This window comes from Nerophis lumbriciformis, linkage group LG12 (assembly GCF_033978685.3).
Source record: "Nerophis lumbriciformis linkage group LG12, RoL_Nlum_v2.1, whole genome shotgun sequence".
In the NCBI taxonomy this organism is placed as follows: Eukaryota; Metazoa; Chordata; class Actinopteri; order Syngnathiformes; family Syngnathidae; genus Nerophis; species Nerophis lumbriciformis.
The window spans coordinates 29,515,646-29,535,919 of NC_084559.2; the positions used below are offsets into that span (position 1 = coordinate 29,515,646).

A 20,274-nucleotide genomic window follows, 5' to 3' on the forward strand; every position below is an offset into this window, starting at 1 on the left:
TGGACCCGGACTTAAACAAGTTGAAAAACTTATTCGGGTGTTACCATTTAGTGGTCAATTGTACGGAATATGTACTTCACTGTGCAACCTACCGGTACTAATAAAAGTCTCAAAGCTACGTGGGGTTAGCTATTAGCATGCCTGCTTCTGGCTGTGTAACATGTTTAGTCTCGTTCTACAGTAGGGCTGGGCGATATGGCTGAAAACTGTATAACTATATATGTTTTTATATTGGTCAAAATTGATAATTATTCATATCAATCAATCAATCTTTTTGACCAATGGGAAATATAGACCAGGAGAAAAATATGTTAAATGTTAACATTGTTTTTCAAAAGTACCTTTCCTCTGATTATAATCCTCTCTGCTATAAAGGCAGAAAAGAAAGGAAATGTCAACACAACCATGGAAAACACTCAAACAATGTAAACACAATTCTAAAATCACAATAAACACTTAACAATAACCTCTTTGAATTCAGTTGCAAAAATAAGAAAAAAATTAAGAAATACTTAAAGTGTTACAAAATACTGCAAAGTGTGAACATGTTAACATAGAAAAATAAGAAAAGAACACATTTTGGCAGGTTTGCTGCCAGGAACTTATGTGTTCTGTGTAACATTTAATTCGGTCCGTTATTCTTATTCTAAGCATGGAAATAATTTTATGTTATGCAGTAATTATGTACATATTATTGGACCAATTTATTATTTTAATGTAGCACATTTGTTATATTTTGTTATTTATTTTATATATTCAGTCCTCTACCAGTTGTTTCCGTACATCCAAATAGGGAACGGACGAGAGTTGAAGAACTACAGCCCGATTGCCACACTGTCGAGGTAACCTGTTTTATCGACAATTTCTTCGCTCTGCGCAGCCCTCATTTTTAGTTTTTGTTTTCACTCCATGAAGGGAGAATCAACAGCGAGACAGCTAGATTGCGCAACCTAACTTGATAGTTGACACTGAGACGCGATTGGCTGTTTAGCGTATCCCTCCCATTGCTCACTGGTTGATCACTTGCTGTTTTGCTAGGTTACCAGGCCGCAAGTGCCTTTGTTCATGTGACCAACCATGCTTCATTCTTTCCTGTTTTTTCCGACCAATAAAAACAATACAAAATAATAGCATTAAAAGGATTTAATAGGCAATGGCCGATCACATACTTTTCATGAAAATTGTCCAGTACAGATTAAATTAGGGTTTGAGTTCATCCATCCATCCATTTTCTACCGCTTCGCTATCGCGGGGGGTGCTGCAGCTTATCTCAGCTGCATTCGGGCGGAAGGCGGGGTACAAAAATATAAAAATAGTTTAACACAAACAACAACATCCGCACAAATCTGGACCGCCGGCTCTGCCAACAAGGTGTTCCTTATTTATTTTTCAGGGAGTAAGCAACCCTAACTGCAGTGTAGATTCAAACCCAGATCTCCAGGCTGCTAACCACAAGGCCACCATGCTGCGGATAAGGTTCTTAATTGAATATAGAAGCATAAATGTCTGCAACCACCTTATACAACAACTATGTGGACAAGTGTCAGTGCTAAATCCACCAATGGAGCCAAAAAATGACCTAACGCCCAATGAGCTCATGTATTGCTGTGAGGCTGCCAAGACAAAAGTGAGTTTATCTACTTTTAATTCAACAAAATGACTGATTTCATCTGTAAAATATGGGAAAACATTGTTGCATTAAAGGCGAAGTCAGTATCTTACTTTTACAGGATCGAGGAGAATCTTGCAAAAGGGCCACATGAGGACTGCAGATGTTTTCATGTATGCGGCAATGTAGCAAACATAACGTAGCTTTAGCCCTCCAAACCATTACCAACATTTCGCCTTTCCTAAGTCTCGTCCATATTTCCAGAGGATTAGTCGGGCTCTGCAATTTTCCATGATGGCTCTCCACATGTGTGCATAATGCAGTGTGTGAACATCTGGAGATGGTTAGCCAACTTGATGCCTTCTCTTTTCTTTTTTTCTTCTTCCCAGTCTTCACTGCGTGGGCTGCCCTGCAAAGCGTCACAGTGTGAACCCGGTGACCCGGCCACAGTTAAAGAAGGTAACACAATAATCAATAATGAGTTTAGACTGAGCCGTGGATAGCTTGCGTAAATAGAAACCAAGTGAAAATAAAAGCAAGAAAAAAGAAAGAAAAAGTACAGTAATCCCTCGTTTATCGTTGTTAATTGTTTACGGACATGACCGCCATTAAATTAGTTTGTGCGAAGTAGGAATCATTAGTTATAAATCAAATCTTTTCATAATGACAGCATTAAAAAAACGGTTTTATTTATCTAAATACGTTTTTCAACATGAAGACAACCCTCTAGACACAAAATAACACCCTTTAGTCACCTTTACACTCTTTTGATCCAATAACATAATGCTGTCTGCCAATGAGGGGCCACGATACTGAACAGCCCGCTCTGATTAGGTTGGTCTCCTCTATACTACTACTGTAATATTTATATTTTTAGACTAACTATTAAGTAATTTGTATGCTTGAAAATGCTTAAACAACAAAAAATATATAAATACGTAAAAAAAATAAAAAATGATGTGAGGGCTGTCAAATTTAAAGAGTGTGATTAATCACAAAAATGTATTGCATTTTAATAAATACAGTTATATTAATCATGCAATGTGTTTTGACCGTGCAAGCTCTTTTACCGTAACCACTATACGGTCAGTGATCACATCAATCCATACATCAGTAGAAAAATGAGTACGGAGACTTTGGTGTGCTCGCTGGCAAATTTCACTACAAAATACAGCCTGAAAGAACTTTAGATAGAACTGTTACCAAGTTTTGTGCAAATAAATGACATGAATGACTTTCTGACAAAAAAAATTGCATTTAATTAAATTATGAAAACGAGTAATTACCTGTAATTAATCAGGCACAATAAAGATTACAAAATGTGATTAATCTGATTTTTTTCTTAAATCACTTGACATCCCTAATATATATATATATATATATATATTGCCATTGCCAAACTCCCCCCTGAAGGGCAGGGAAACCTGCGAAACTGGCTAGTAGGAATGAAATAGCCTCTGTGTTTTTTCCTGACCTAACGTATATGTGTATATATATATACATATATACAGTATATATATATATATATATATATATATATATATATGTACAGTATGTATGGATCTATGTATGTATATATATATGTATGTATGTATGTATGTATGTATGTATGTATGTATATATATATATATATATATATATATATATATATATATATATATATATATATATATATATACAGTACAGGCCAAACGTTTGGAGAACACATTCTTTTCATTCAATGCGTTTTCTTTATTTTCATGACTATTTACATTGTAGATTGTCACTAAAGGCATCACAACTATTAATGAACACATATGGAGTTATGTACGTAACAAAAAAAAGGTCAAATAACTTAAACCATGTTTTATATTGTAGTTTCTTCAAAATAGCCACCTTTTGCTCTGATTACTGCTTTGCACTCTTGGCATTCACTCGATATTGCTGAGTATTGTGGCCAAACAGTTCAATTTTTGTTTCATCTGACATCACATGGACAAAGATAAGACCTTCTGGAGGAAAGTTCTGTGGTCAGATGAAACAAAAATTTTGCTGTTTGGCCACAATACCTAGCAATATGTTTGGAGGAGAAAAGGTGAGGCCTTTAATCCCAGAAACACCATCCCTACAGTCAAGCATGGTGGTGGTAGTATTATGCTCTTTCCTGTTTTGCTGCTGGAACTGGTGCTTTACATAGAATAAATGGGACAATGAAAAAGGAGGATTACCTCCAAATTCTTCAGGACAACCCAAAATGATCAGCCCGGAGGTTGGGTCTTGGGCTCAGTTGGGTGTTCCAACAGGACAATGACCCCAAACACAACTTCAAAATGGGTAAAGAAATGGCTAAATCAGGCTAGAATGAAGGTTTTAGAATGGCCTTCCCAAAGTCCTGACTAAAACGTGTGGACAATGCTGAAGAAACAAGTCCATGTCAGAAAATCCACAAATTTAGCTGAACTGCACTAATTTTGTCAAGAGTAGTGGTCAAAAATTCAACCAGAAGCTTGTGGATGGCTACTAAAAGCGCCTTATTGCACTGAAACTTGCCAAGGGACATGTAACCAAATATTAACATTGCTGTATGTATAATTTTGACCCAGCAGATTTGGTCACATTTTCAGTAGACCCATGATAAATTCATAAAAGAACCAAACTTCGTGAATGTTTTTTGTGACCAGAAAGTATGTGCTCCAATCACTCTATCATAAAAAAACAAGAGTTGTAGAAATTATTGGAAACTCAAGACAGTCATGACATTATGTTCTTTACTAGTGTATGTAAACGTTTGACCACGACTGTATATATATATATATATATATATATATATATATATATATATATATACACACGCACACATATATATACTTTTTTTATATATATATTTGTCTCAAAAGATTGTACAGTGAAACTGTGAATAGCTCAATAAATGACTCATTAAATATATATATATATCGTACACATAATCTGTGATGTGGTGACTGCAATATTTTAAGCACAAGGACTGTAATAGCAAGAAAATACACAGGGTTATGATAATTTGAGAAATGCAGTCCAGAAATGCAAAGTTTACTGTCATGTATTTACACAGTTTATTTTATTTTTGAAACATACTGTGTCAGTGGAAAGTATACATGTTTCTTTCATTTTTATATGAAATTCAAATGTGCACATTCATCAGCATCATAAAATACAACACAAAATAATACAAAATAATTAATATATACACTAAGCATTGTACATGCATGCTTTTTGCAAGCTTGACTGTGAGTATCTTTAAAAAAACATGAACTAGAAATTGTGCTTTTATTGCTAATAGGTTCTGTCTTAAGTACAAACGTCTAAGCATACTGTGACACTACAGTACTGTATTTCCCCAAATACATAGGTGTTCTTTGTTTACTTAACCACATGCACCATTAGAATTAAGGCATTCATTTGAGATGAGACCACCCTTCACATTTAAGCAACTGATGTTTGTTACAGTTGTGCCTCAATTTCCGATAAAAAATGTCACCAAAATCTCGCTTTTTTTTTTTGTATACTGTCTCAGTTATTGTACCTAGCAGTCAGACTCCTCACACTAGTGCTTGGTTATATGGACAAAACCATATGCCATTTTATGTTCCAATAACAATATATATATACATCCATCCATTTTCTACTGCTTGTCCTTTTCGGGGTTGCGGCGGGGCTAGAGCCTATCCTAGCAGCACTCAGGCAGTAGGAAGTGTGCCTCATTGCAGAGCTAACTCCGATAGACAGACAACATTCACACACGAGGGCCAATTTAGTGTTGCCAATCAGCCTATCCCTAGGTGCATGTCTTTGGAGGTGGGAGGAAGCCGCAGTGCCCAGAGGGAACCCACGCAGTCAAGGGGAGAACATGTACACTCCACACAGAAAGACCCCAAGCCCAGGAATCAAACTTAGGACCTTCTCGCTGTACGACAAGAGCACTAGCCAGTGGCCCACCGTGCTGCACAATATATATCACAATATAGTATTTTTTTTTCTTAACATGTTATATATACACAACAAATGAATGACATTTTGCTTACCTTTTCGCCTTTTATTAAAAAACACATTTTATTTATTTAAAATAAAGAGTAAGGGGTATTTTTAGTGCCAGCCCTTCTTTTCGACAGTGTATACTACTGTATGTCATGTCTACAAATATGAATTTAGAGATGGCATCTGTAATTTTGCTGTGTCTGCGAGGACTGCTTGTCATAGACGGTGCTATTGGATATTACTATGTAAGGCTTGTTCGGTGTGTTATTTTCATCACTTCAGGGTTTCAAGGTAATGTTAGTACTTTGTCACATTTTATTGACAGAAATGAATGTATGGTGGCTAATAACGGCTTATTTGCGGCATGTTTTGCAAATTATTGTTGTTTGGTTGGCGTTTGACTTTTTGAAAGCCAAACAAAAGCAGTTCCTCTTCCCTCTTTTTGGCACCAATTCCTCTTGGGTTTTGTTGGTTTAGCTTCCAATGGGCTGTCCGTGTGCAATGTTGATTCCTGCCGGCTTTCGTTGTAAAGTTTTTTCAAGTGACTTAAAAATGCAATCGCAAAGCAGCAACATTGGTTGCAGTCCAGACGTTCACATTACGATTATAAACAATAGAGAATTACTGTAATTTCCGGACTATTAACCGTAGGGATGTGAATCTAACAACTCATGATTCGATTCAATTCCAATCCTTGGGTTGACGATTAGATTCTGAATCCATTCTCGATTCAACATGATTCTAAATTCAAACGGAATCTTCCAATATATTAGTTTGTGTAAAACCCTTTAAGATAAAACAGTTTACAAACAGTTTATAAAAGCTTTTCTTGTCTGCTGACGTATGGCGTATACGGCACATTGAGCACAGAGATGGCCTAAAAAACTGTTGTTTTTTTAATTGGTTCTTAAAAATACGTACGTATATAAAAATATACTTACTTATAAAAAATGTATTCTTTAAAATTCTGAGTCTATTAAGAATCAGAATAAATACAAATTTGAAAAATCTTATGAGAACCCCTAATAAACCACTACTTTTTTTCTACGCTTTAAACCCTACGCTTTATACTAATATCCCTGTTATGCATGTCCACCAGAGAGCATTCTGGCTCCCAGGAGAACTTTCACTCCTTTAGAACTGGCCTTTGAGAAGATATACTGAAACACAATGGTTGCTGAAATGTAAGGGGTGTACTGTTTGTGTATTTGTGAGTTATTGTAAGGGTGGGGCTCAGCATGTTTGTATCTCCTAGATGCAGTTTTGTACTTGTTCGTGGTTCTTACCAATAAGCGAGCACACTTGAAGGCTTTGTACCCTCCTTACATTTCTGCACTGTCACGTGATAGAAGGAAGAAGCCCTTTTCCAAATAGATAAGCAGCACATGATGTATGTTTGAGGCACTTTCAAATGGTAAAAGCTGTAAGTAAGTCTTTTTTTTCCCCTGATTCCAGTCCATTTCTCTCCACATCTTGATAGAAGGATTGCATCTGTGATTGCAGAGTTGAACATCAATGTGCCAAATGTCACATTGTCCAAGTCCTGGGATGTTTACTGTGACGTGCAATAAAAGAGGCCAGCTGTGACTCACATCTTTGCTGCATCAGCACAGTGAGGAACATGATGAGGACACTCTCTTTTCACCTGAAAACTCAGCCAATTTCCAAGATTAAAAGTCCAAATGGAAATCAGCAATACGGCATACATACTGTAACAAGGGAAATGAAGGCACCGATATGACATGCAAATTGCTCAGCTTTCAATAATATAAAGACATGTGAATATCGTCTAAGTCTGTTTTGACTCCACAATACCTCTGCTAGACAGGAAGTTGACACGTTTAGAGTGTCCGCACTGTAATTCAAACACCAGAGCATCCATCACACTGTTGGGCAAGAAGAGTCAGTGTAGGCAACTAGCAGTAAGCAGGTCCTTATTGTCCTTTGAAGGCCACAGCCTGCTGGGCTTTGCTCTCTTGTGCTCATTTTTGTAGGCGGGACTTTCTTTTTATGAACTACAGGCCAGGGCGCGGCGGGGGGCGAGCAGGGGGCAGGGCTCGGACTGGTGGGGGGCCTTGGGGTAGGGGTGGCAGGGTCCCAGAAGGCGAGAGGGGCGGCGGAGGGGTTGGCGGCAGCTCGGGCACGGCCGATATGTGCAAGGCGGTGGGGGGCAGAGCCTGTTTTGAAGGCGGGGTGTAATAGGGAGGTGTGACGGGAGGGGAGGGAGAGGGGTCAAAGGGTGCTGGAGGCAAGAAGGGGAGGGTAGCAGAGAACATGGGGGATGATGGAGGACTAGTGGGAATTGGCGGCAGGGTGCCCTGTGGGGCAGGTGGACTCCTGCAGGGAGGGGTGTAGATGGGAGATGAGTGCGGGTTGTAGTGTGGATAGTGAGGTGCAGACTTCATACGGATGAAGTTCATGCATCTGCCCTGAAATGACAAAGTGCACCAGATATTAGACATCCATTCATTTTATATACCGCTTGTCCTCATTGGGGTACCAGGTAAGCTGGAGTCTATCCCAGCTGATTTAGGGCAATAGTCTAAGCCAGTGGTTCTAAAACTTTAGTACCAGCTTGGAAAACGCTCTCCAAGTACCACCATAATGACCAACATTAAAATACAGTAGCGTTGTAGGCCTAAAGATTCATTAAAACAAGGCAGATGTTTTATTTAACAAGTATATTTCATATTTTTAGCCACTGTAACATTTTGAACAGTAACACTGTGTTTGGATATTTAATTAAATGTTTCTTTGGCATACCACAAAATAAATCATGATTTCACTCGACAGAAGAGCAACAATGCAGAAATAACACACATTTTACAAATAATTCTGTTAATGAATACATCTCCTTCGCGAAAGGCCCATGAAGGTATGTGCGAGTGTAACAGAAGCCAGTGTATTTTAAGTACAGTGCTAGCAATCCGGGAGACTGCCTGAATTTTAGCTCAGTAGTAGTACGCTGGTCTTACACGCTGGCCTTACACGCTGGCGATGTGAGTCAAACCCTGCTCGCAGCAGTAGGAAAAAAACAACATAGAGAGACAGAGAGAGAGAGAGAGAGCTATGAACACCAATCATTGCATTTCGCCCTCAAAATCGGGGGCCCCTGATTGAGTGGGGCCTCTGGGCTTCAGTACAGTCGTCAGCCTTGACTACTAGTTTGAGACTCACTGGTCTAAGCTTTTTACAAAATCCCCCAAATATTTACTAAGTACAAAGTGGGCTCCTAATCCTTCGGTTTTTTGGACAAAAAGCTTGGTGGAAAAAATTGAACACCTCTGGGGTAATGGTTTATGTACAAACCCCATTACCATATGAGTTGGGAAATTGTGTTAGATGTAAATATAAACGGAATACAATGATTTGCAAATCATTTTCAACCCATATTCAGTTGAATATGCTACAATGACAACATATTTGATGTTCAAACTGATAAACATTTTTTTTTTTTGCAAATAATCATTAACTTTAGAATTTGATGCCAGCAACACATGACAAATAAGTTGGGAAAGGTAGCAATAAATACTGATAAAGTTGAGGAATGCTCATCAAACACTTATTTGGAACATCCCACAGGTGTGCAGGCTAATTGGGAACAGGTGGCTGTCATGATTGGGTATAAAAACAGCTTCCCAAAAAATGCTCAGTCTTTCGCAAGAAAGGATGGGGCGAGGTACACCCCTTTGTCTACAACTGCGTGAGCAAATAGTCAAACAGTTTAAGAACAACGTTTCTCAAAGTGCAATTGCAAGAAATTTAGGGATTTCAACATCTACAGTCCATAATATCATCAGAAGATTCAGAGAATCTGGAGAAATCACTGCACGTAAGCGGCATGGCCGGAAACCAAAATTGAATGGCCGTGACCTTTGATCCCTCAGACGGCACTGTATCAAAAACCGACATCAATCTCTAAAGGATATCACCACATGGGCTCAGGAACACTTCAGAAAACCACTGTCACTAAATACAGTTTGTCGCTACATCTGTAAGTGCAAGTTAAAGCTCTACTATGCAAAGCGAAAGCCATTTTTAACAACATCCAGAAACGCAGCCGGCTTCTCTGGGCCCGAGATCATCTAAGATGGACTGATGCAAAGTGGAAAAGCGTTATGTGATCTGACGAGTCCACATTTCAAATTGTTTTTGGAAATATTCGACATCGTGTTATCCGGACCAAAGGGGAAGCGAACCATCCAGACTGTTATCGACGCAAAGTTCAAAAGCCAGCATCTGTGATGGCATGGGGGTGCATTAATGCCCAAGGCATGGGTAACTTACACATCTGTGAAGGCACCATTAATGCTGAAAGGTACATACAGGTTTTGGAACAACATATGCTGCCATCTAAGCGCCGTCTTTTTCATGGACGCCCCTGCTTATTTCAGCAAGACAATGCCGAGCCACATTCAGCATGTGTTACAACAGCGTGGCTTCGTAAAAAAAGAGTGCGAGTACTTTCCTGGTCCGCCTGCAGTCCAGACCTGTCTCCCATCGAAAATGTGTGGCGCATTATGAAGCATAAAATACGACAGGGGAGACCCCGGACTGTTGAACGACTGAAGCTCTACATATAACAAGAATGGGAAAGAATTCCACTTTCAAAGCTTCAACAATTAGTTTCCTCAGTTCCCAATCGTTTATTGAGTGTTGTTAAAAGAAAAGGTGATGTAACAGTGGTGAACATGCCCTTTCCCAACTACTTTGGCACGTGTTGCAGCCATGAAATTCTAAGTTAATTATTATTTGCAAAAAAAAAATAAAAGTTTATGAGTTTGAACATCAAATATCTTGTCTTTGTAGTGCATTCAATTGAATATGGGTTGAAAAGGATTTGCAAATCATTGTATTCTGTTTATATTTACATCTAACACAATTTCCCAACACATATGGAAACAGGGTTTGTAGTTTCTACATTTTTAATATAGTTATTGAATAGAGCTGCAACGATGACCAGTTTTATTAACCATGATTTAAAACACAATTATTTAATCGCAAAGGCTCCACAACACATTGTGTTTCTGTCCTCCTCCCTCGCTATAAACAGACATTATGTTTGTATGTTTCTTTGGACACAACCTACATGGAACGAAAACAAGCTTACACCAGCGATGCACGTGTTTACACACAGCAATACAGAGACACGCTAGAATGCTACATAAGCTAAAAAATGGAAGTAGTACAAAGCAGCAACATGTTCCCCCTTAATGTAACTAATGGTGGCAGTGCGCCACGGCAAGATAAATGGTGCTACCCCTTAAAAACGAGTGGGGTTTTTTACGTGAAGAAGTCACACAAGGTCCGACGGTCTTAAAACAATTTTTTTTGCCAATCTAATGCTAACAACAAGCCGAATTCCTCCACATATTAACTCCTGTGCACAAATATCCGTCTCTGTGCTTCACTCCCAGACACGCAACATATATATATATATATATATAGAGAGAGAGAGAGAGAGAGAGAGAGAGAGAGAGATATACATATATCTATATATATATATATATATATATATATATATATATATATATATATATATATATAGAGGCAGCATGTATGCCCTGTGGACTTACTTTAATATATCCGGGATTTACCAGCGTACAGCAATCTACAAAATGTGCAATGTGCGATAATAAGAGGACAGTGGCGGCTTTTGAGGAGAGAAATGCTGGAGCAGTGCGAAGCAAGTGCGACGTCAGGTTCGCTGCTGTTTCGCTGTTGGCCGCGGACATCGAGCGACAGAAGAGTCTCTAAACACTAGTACAGTATTGTCTCCAATAACACCAGGAAAAGATGCGAGATTTGTCACCTGTCTTTTTTAATAAAGAAAAAGTGACACAGGACTGGAGGAAAAAGGAACTTGAAAAAATCTCGACAACGTACATTGTACAGTAAGAGGCAACAATTTAAAAAATAGAGCAAAACGATATAGGAAAAATAATGTTGATACCAATTGTTTTTATATCTATGTATAAATGTCTATGTATGTATAAAATGTTATGTATATTTTTATTGTAAATTATATAGTGTGAGAATGTGAGTGTAAATGTTGTCTGTCTATCTGTATTGGCCCTGCCATGAGGTGGCGACTTGTCCAGGGTTCCGGAGCTCAGATAAGCTCCAGTACCCTCTGTGAGAAAATGTATGGATGGATGATCCATAGCAGATTATGCAAATCATATAAAGGTGTCGTGTTGACCAGGCCCCCACCACCACGGGTATGTTGGTAATCGAGCGGAAACTCTGATTCCCACCCAAAAAAAGCTGAAGTTGGCAGTATGGTAACATTCCGCGTACCCAAAAAAATTACCAAGACATACGGTAATAACCAAGTTCAATTATGTTGTGGCGAGTTAATTCATGAAGAATTGAGTTACGTTTAAACTTGTCACTTACAATCAATAGCGTAGCATTGGGTCAGTTTAGTGTAAACAAACAGCAACAAGCGCTTTATTTAAAGATCGCTTCTTCCTGTGTTGAATAAACTATAGGCATTGTAAGTTAATATAGCGAGTGTAAAAATTAATATAACTTCTAATTATATGCAATTCCAGTTATTAACACCACATTTGAGTTATCGATAAAGTTTACTCTTAGTCTTAATATAATAATACAATTATAAATGTATTTATTTATTATAATAATACTTTTTGTTTATATTTATTGTATTGTAAAAATTCCTAAAGGAATGTTTGTGATTTTATAAATCTTTTTGTTTTAAAATTAATCAATGCATAATAATTGTGATTATTAAGCAGACTTTAATTGTACAGTCAAAATCTGTAATTGTTACATCCCTATATTGTAAAGTGTTTTGTCATTGTTTAGCTGACGTTGTCTTTCTTAAGACAACATATATCTTGTGTGGGCTATTGTGTGTTTACTACAACCAGATACCTAGAAATCATGAAGCAAATGTCCTGTATTTCTTGGAATACCTTTGTCAAGGATGTGTTTTTTAAATTTTAATATTGGCGTTTTGTTTGTTTGGAACTCCCTGTCAACACAGCCTGGAATATTTTTATGATTTGTGCATATTCCTTCAAGGGGCGTCCACACTGTAATGTGAAAATCATATCTCAGTCACATCCAGTTAGAATGGATTTGACATGTGTTATTAAGTGGTCAGCGGCTGTAATGTCAATCAAGTACTGTATGAAACAGACCTGATCCAGTAATGTAAATTCAACATGGAAAATCTTATTTGTCCCATGTTGAGGCCTTGTAGAGGTCTGTGCTCCCCGAATGCTCTAGTCTTCATACATTGCAATAACAGCTGATGTGTTCCCCTAACAACATGACCCAACTTACAAGTTAGGCAAACAAATAAAGTGTGACTAGCAAAGTGAAAACAAATGAGCACGCTATTTGTTCTCTCCAAAGTATGGACCCTAAGTTATACATGTTTATTAAAAAACCTAAAACCAGTGAAGTTGGCATGTTGTGTAATTCGTAAGTAAAAACGGAATACAAATATTTGCAAATCCTTTTCAACTTATATTCAATTGAATAGACTGCAAAGACAAGATATTTAATGTTCGAACTGAGAAACTTAATTTTTTTTTGCAAATAGTCATTAACTTAGAATTTAATGGCAGCAACGCATTGCAAAAAAGTTGGCAAAGGGGCATTTTTACCACTGTGTTACATGGCTTTTCCTTTTAACAACACTCAGTAAACCTTTGGGAACTGAAGAGGCCAAATTTTGAGCTTTTCAGGTGGAATTCTTTCCCATTCTTTCTTGATGTACCGTTGTCGTATTTTAGGCTTCATATTGCATCACACATTTTCAATGGGAGACAGGTCTGGACTACAGGCAGGCCAGTCTAGTACCCGCACTCTTTTACTATGAAGCCACACTGTTGTAACATGTGGCTTGGCATTGTCTTGCTGAAATAAGCAGGGGCGTCCATGATAACGTTGCTTGGATGGCAACATATGTTGCTACAAAACCTTTATGTACCTTTCAGCATTAATGGTGCCCTCACAGATGTGTAAGTTACCCATGCCTTGGGCACTAATACACCCTCATACCATCACATATGCTGACTTTTGAACTTTGCGTCTATAACAATCCAGATGTTTTTTTTCCTCTTTGGTCCGGAGAACACGACGTCCACAGTTTCCAAAAACAATTTGAAATGTGGACTCGTCAGACCACAGAACACTTTTCCACTTTGCATCAGTCCATCTTATATATTATTATATTACATATTAGAGTTTTAACTGACACTTACAGATGTAGCGACAAACTGTAATTACTGACAGTGGTTTTCTGAAGTGTTCCTGAGCTCATGTGGTGATATCCTTTACACACTAATTTCACTTTTTGATGCAGTACCGCCTGAGGGATCGAAGGTTCGTAATATCATCGCTTACGTGCAGTGATTTCTCCAGATTCTCTGAACCTTTTGATGATATTACGGACCGTAGATGGTGAAATCCCTAAATTCCTTGCAATAGGTCGTTGAGCAATGTTGTTCTTAAACTGTTCGACAATTTGCTCACGCTTGTGAGTGGTGACCTTCACCCCATCCTTGTTTGTGAATGAATGAGCATTTCATGGAAGATGCTTTTATACCCAATCATGGCACCCACCTGTTCCCAATTAGCCTGTTTACCTGTGGGATGTTCCAAATAAGTGTTTGATGAGCATTCCTCAGCATTTTTCAGTCTTTTTTGCCACTTGTGCCAGTTTTTTTGAAACATGTTGCAGGCATTAAATTCCAAATGAGCTAATATTTGCAAAAAATAACAAAATGTTCCAGTTCGAACGTTATGTATCTTGTCTTTGCAGTCTATTCAATTGAATATAGGTTTTGCAAATCATTGTATTTTGTTTTTATTTACGATTTACACAACGTGCTAACGTCACTGGTTTTGGGGTTTGCACATTCAAACACTAAAACTATTATGTTACCTTAAATGTAACAACCTCATTTGGTAATAAGTAGAGATGTCCGATAAATGCTTTAAAATGTAATATCAGAAATTATCGGTATCGTTTTTTTTATTATCGGTATCGTGTTTTTTTTTTTATTATTATTTTTTTTTATTAAATCAACATAAAAAACACAAGATACACTTACAATTAGTGCACCAACCCAAAAAACCTCCCTCCCCCATTTACACTCATTCACACAAAAGGGTTGTTTATTTCTGTTATTAATATTCTGGTTCCTACATTATATATCAATATATAACAATACAGTCTGCAAGGGATACAGTCCGTAAGCACACATGATTGTGCGTGCTGCTGGTCCACTAATAGTACTAACCTTTAACAGTTAATTTTACTCGTTTTCATTAATTACTCGTTTCTATGTAACTGTTTTTATACTGTTTTACTTTCTTTTTTATTCAAGAAAATGTTTTTAATTTATTTATCTTATTTCATTTATTTTATTTTTTTTAAAAAGGACCTTATCTTCACCATACCTGGTTGTCCAAATTAGGCATAATAATGTGTTAATTCCACGACTGTATATATCGGTATCGGTTGATATCGGTATCGGTTGATATCGGTATTGGTAATTAAGGGTTTGGTCAATATCGGAATATCGGATATCGGCAAAAAGCCATTATCGGACATCCCTAGTAATAAGTATACCCAGCATTGAACTTCACAAGTGCATATTGTTGTTATTGTGCTGTAGCTACAGCCGAAAAGTAGTAATATCTTTTGAGATGTACTTTGTTGTTTTTAGACCCACTATGTCGTGCTTTAGTGAGTCCCGTATCTCCTTAATACAACTTAGAAAAACACAGTTGATCCTAATGGGCACTGTAGTACAGTAGACGACAAGTTACAGGAACCTGACATTGAGTTTGTCAGTCCCGCAGCGGTATTCATTTAGAGGAAGTTATAAAAACAAGGCTTTTACAAGAGATTCCTAATTGCAAGCAGATCAGCTTGTTTATTGCAAAACCCTAAGGAAGCTTTTTCCACTATCCTGATGCAGACGCACGCCAACAGTATGCTGGCATTTGTTCTTATTTGCAGTGCTAATTTTGACAGCAGTTCTCAATTTTGACAAAAAATTATTTTAGTTTTAGTCAAATGTTAGTCATTCAAATTGATTCAGAAGGGACCTATAATGTAAAACCAACTTTTCTTACCTATTGGTACCTGTTTTTGTGTATTTGGGATCTGTATAAGTCCTGAAAATCTTAAATAAAACCACAGAGGCATGGCCGTGATATAAAAAAATAAATAAATAAACAAGATCTTGCCTTACTTCATTGTTCTTTCAAAAAAGCCAATTTGTGAGGTATTTTTTAATTGGTGACTTCAGCGAATATATCCATATATGGTATACATTTACCCAAAGAGCTGTGCGCCAGTCTTCTATTGTAGTCTAACACTGGTGTCAATAAGATCCTTCTTTTTTTCCTACATGCTCTTGCATCCTCCACCGTTGGCATTTCTAAAACAAAGTAGCATGTAGATCTAACTAATATCCATCAGTAGACTCGATATGGACACAATAAAAACTACGATGACGCAGTTAAAGTGGTGGGACGTAAATAAGACCGCCCACATAACGGCGTATCTTGAAAAAACGGTCAAATAGCGGCTTGAGGATGGTCTGTAAAACATAATCCATGCAAAATTTGGACCAGAGAACCACCATTACATTTAAAGTAGACCACAAGAAAGTGTTTTAAATGTAGAAAAATAATTATAATATGACCCCTTTAACACAAAATTACGTCAGGAATGATGCCGATGGTAATTCTTTGCTCCACATGTCAATGTCAACAAATATTTTCAGGCATTTTTTTAAATTTTGTATTTTTTGTATTTCGGCTTCATGAAGTTTTATTAGAGTTTTCTTTGGAACAGTCGTCTTCCTATCATTTAAGTAAAGTTCTCATCTTTAACATTAACAACATAAATTTAATAATGGTTTTCTACAGAGTCACATAGAGTTGCCATATAAAAATGCTGAAGATATAGTGTATTGGCATTGTTTCACGTTTTTTTCCACCATGTGGTCTTTTTAACACCTGAGCACCTCTGCAACTGTTACGCCAATATTATGTCAGAGAAACTACCACGTTTCATATCATGTGTAATTTTAATGACTTAAATAGCACAGCCAGCAAAGGTGTGCAAACTTAGCATTATGTCTGCAATGCATACTTGCCAACCTTGAGACCTCCGATTTCGGGAGGTGGGGGGTGGGGGCGTGGTCGGGGTGGGGCGGGGGCGTGGTTGGGGGCGTGGCTAAGAGGGGAGGAGTATATTTACAGCTAGAATTCACCAAGTCAAGTATTTCATATATATATACAGTATATATATATATATTTATATATATATATATATATATATATATATAAATATATATATATATATACTGTATATATATATATGTATATATATAAATATATATACATATATATACTGTATATATATATATATATATATATATATATATATAGTAAAATAAATATATATACAGTATATATGATAAATATATATATATATATATATATAGCTAGAATTCACTGAAAGTGAAGTATTTTCTTATATATATATATATATATATATATATATATATATATATATATATATATATATCTCAAGAAGGACAGAGACAGCGCACAGTGCATGTGGATCACATGTTACCATGGCGAGAAAACATGGAGAGACTGGAATGTAATAGAGTGATCTATGTTTGTCTGTTGCCATCTCCTGGTGAATGTTGGCTATAGCGTACTGGGGTTACTTTTTGGTTGGCCAACGATTTACGTGGTGTTGCGCACCTGACGTCAAGTGTGTGAGTCTGTTCTGAAGTCTACAGTAAAGAGACGTACTTCATCCTCTCGCCTGTTTATTGCCTCCAACTCAATATATTACAACAACATTGCTCCATGCGGACCCTCTAGGTCCGCATGGAGCTGGAGGGGGCGTGGCCTCCAGGTCCGCCTGAATTTCGGGAGATTTTCGGGAGAAAATGTGTCCCGAGAGGTTTTCGGGAGAGGCGCTGAATTTCGGGAGTCTGCCGGAAAATCCGGGAGGGTTGGCAAGTATGCTGCAATGACTGACAATCAAAAGTTGTGGAACATTTAGGTCAAAAGTCCCTGAGGTGCTACAATTTGGAATTCATCCAAAAAATGCGATATATGGTCCTCTATCGGCTCTAAGGACACAACATAATTGAAATGCCATTTCTGCATAATAGGAGACATTTATTAAAAGTTGATGGCGACTGTTTGACCATGGATCAGCTCATTTCCATTTTCATAGGAAAAGTTCTGTTTTTTATAATTTCCTATGAGAAAAAAATCCAACTCTGAACAAATTTAAGGTCAACCTGTGACTTTCCACTACTACTACACAACTACATTTAAAATTATTGACCAAAATTATTTGTCGTTATTTGTAGTGTGTGCTGGTGGAGGCTCGGGCCCTGCCTGCTCACTGCGGAATGGGCTCGCCATAGGATAAGTGTCAAATAAGCTCTCATACCCTCACTTATAAGTAAAAAAAATCATAATATTCCATTTAAAAAAATATCCGAATCAATCTGTTTGCCAGCATTTTTTCTGTTCTCTTCTCCTTCATTTATTAGAACTATAGAACAATCATTATTACTATTATAATTTGTCACAAATGTTCATTCTACTTTTCTTCTATCATATCTGTTTAATATTTTTGTCAGTATACACATTTATTGTCACACCTGAAAGTGCACGATTCCGCCTTCCATGTCTTATGTCTATGTATTATGTTTTAGGATTCCCCTCACTTCTTTAAATATGTACTCCATTGAAATAAATTACCTCAAAACATTTGTGTTATTTTATTTGATTATTATTCAATTTAAATAAAATTACTTAAAAACAAAAAACTCAGTATATCCTGATACAGATAAAATTGCATTACTTTATAATAATGTTTAAACTGTTAGTCACTTTTTCAAGCCCTAAAATAAAGTGGTGGGTTTTCAACACAAACATATTTTGAGATGTATTAAAACAGTTCAAGTGAAAATTGCAGCTAAAAAAAACTTGACATGTGAATATATTATTTAGGTTAATGTCAAACACCTGTTTGCTATTTTCCCTCACTGACTTCACTCACTAGGTTGACTTGAGGACTGAATGCCTAAATGTAAAAATAACAACTGTTAATGTGTAGGTTAATTAGACTCATGGGCATTTGTGTGTGAGCACTTAACACACCCAACAACCCATATGTGCTGCAGCTGCACAGTAATGAAGTTGAAAGCACTATGGGAAAATGTTCAAAAAGGTAAAAATAATGGCTGTTTTGGCCAATATGGTGAGCAGACGGCACTCTAAAGTTGTGACATCCCTCACTTGGCACTGCACCTTTTTGCATGATGTTACGAAATTATCTTCCAGTCATCACAGACAAATCTTGTGATTTAATGTTGAAAAATGTGTTTTTGGAAACTCTGACTGGTTGCATAATTTTGTACTTTCTAGGTAACGTCGTGGAACATTTTGTTTGTTCAACGACATCTGCCGACATGTTATCGTTGTGAGAATGTTGTTTTGAAATATTTTCCACACATATTCCTGTAGTTTCTAGATTTGCCTTACAAAAATGGTTCAGTTAAAGTCCAAGTTGCTAGTAACACTATGGGCCTGATGTACTAAAGGTTTGTGTGCACATGTTTGAAAACAAAGCATAAAGCCACAGGTCGGAGCATGATAACATGAATGTGCAGTAAATGAGAGTGTCTCTGCTGATGCCCTGTGTCGTACACGCAAAATCGTCATTTCAATAAGGCGGTCTGCACCACTGTACAATTGCAGTCTTAGTGAATCACACACAACACGCACACAAATTTTACAAGCTATTTTATAGATTGCTCACACTGTTTGCCGTGTGGTGTTTGTGTCTTAGTAAATCAGGCCGTATGTAACATTTATTTGCAGCCATTTTTTGCCACAGTACTTGGACAAGATGTGTACGTATCGCATGCAGACAGTATCTCTCTGCATGTGGCGATCTCCACAACAACTTCCAAATAAGAAATTACATTTTGACCGCTGAGACTTGGCACTGCCCTTGCCTCTCTTGTCCTTGCGGCTTGAAAGACAAACACTGGAGATGAAGCGATGACTCACATTGTTCCATCATCCCAATCGCACTGGAGTGTAAACACAGTTGTGTGCCACCTGACACAGCTTTGTGAAAACAATCAAAGCAGCTGCTATAGCTAAAGCTCACATGTATTTGTCTTTATACATTGTAGCACAAGCTGGGTTAGTTGTGAATTTATTGACATCAGGCTAAAAAGCTAAACATGCTATAGTTTGCATTAGTCAGTCCCACCAGGATTTTTCTGGCTTTTCCTGTGATTATCACAGCCTAAAATGCCTAATTTTGCGGCAACCTTTCTAAAATAGTTTTGATTTTAAGAAGCACCAGATTTGAACAAATCTAACAATATCCATCCATCTTCTTCCGCTTATCCGAGGTCGGGTCGCGGGGGCAGCAGCCTAAGCAGGGAAACCCAGACTCTCCTCTCCTCAGCCACTTCGCCCAGCTCTTCCCGGGGGATCCCGAGGCGTTCCCAGGCCAGCCGGGAGACATAGTCTTCCCAACGTGTCCTGGGTCTTCCCCGTGGCCTCCTACCGGTTGGACGTGCCCTAAACACCTCCCTAGGGAGGCGTTCAGGTGACATCCT

At 37.6% G+C, this 20,274-nt stretch overlaps 1 protein-coding gene and 1 long non-coding RNA gene across 3 annotated transcripts in view; one reads left to right on the forward strand and one right to left on the reverse strand.

Annotated features, from left to right (window-relative positions):
• LOC133623197 (uncharacterized) overlaps window positions 1-20,274 on the forward strand; it is a 66,542-nt gene that overhangs the window by 6,927 nt on the left and 39,341 nt on the right. The window contains exon 2 of one of the 2 annotated variants that reach the window (XR_009817860.1): window positions 1,999-2,068. The exons of the other annotated variant lie outside the window; for it this stretch is intronic. This is a non-coding gene — a long non-coding RNA (uncharacterized lncRNA). The remainder of the gene's footprint in view (window positions 1-1,998; window positions 2,069-20,274) is intronic. 2 annotated transcript variants of the gene reach the window in all.
• Window positions 4,682-20,274, reverse strand: part of antxr1a (ANTXR cell adhesion molecule 1a) — a 54,810-nt gene continuing 39,217 nt past the window's right edge. The window contains exon 18 of the mRNA XM_061986268.1: window positions 4,682-8,031. Within this exon, the coding sequence (XP_061842252.1) occupies window positions 7,618-8,031 (414 nt within the window). The 3' untranslated portion in view covers window positions 4,682-7,617. The remainder of the gene's footprint in view (window positions 8,032-20,274) is intronic.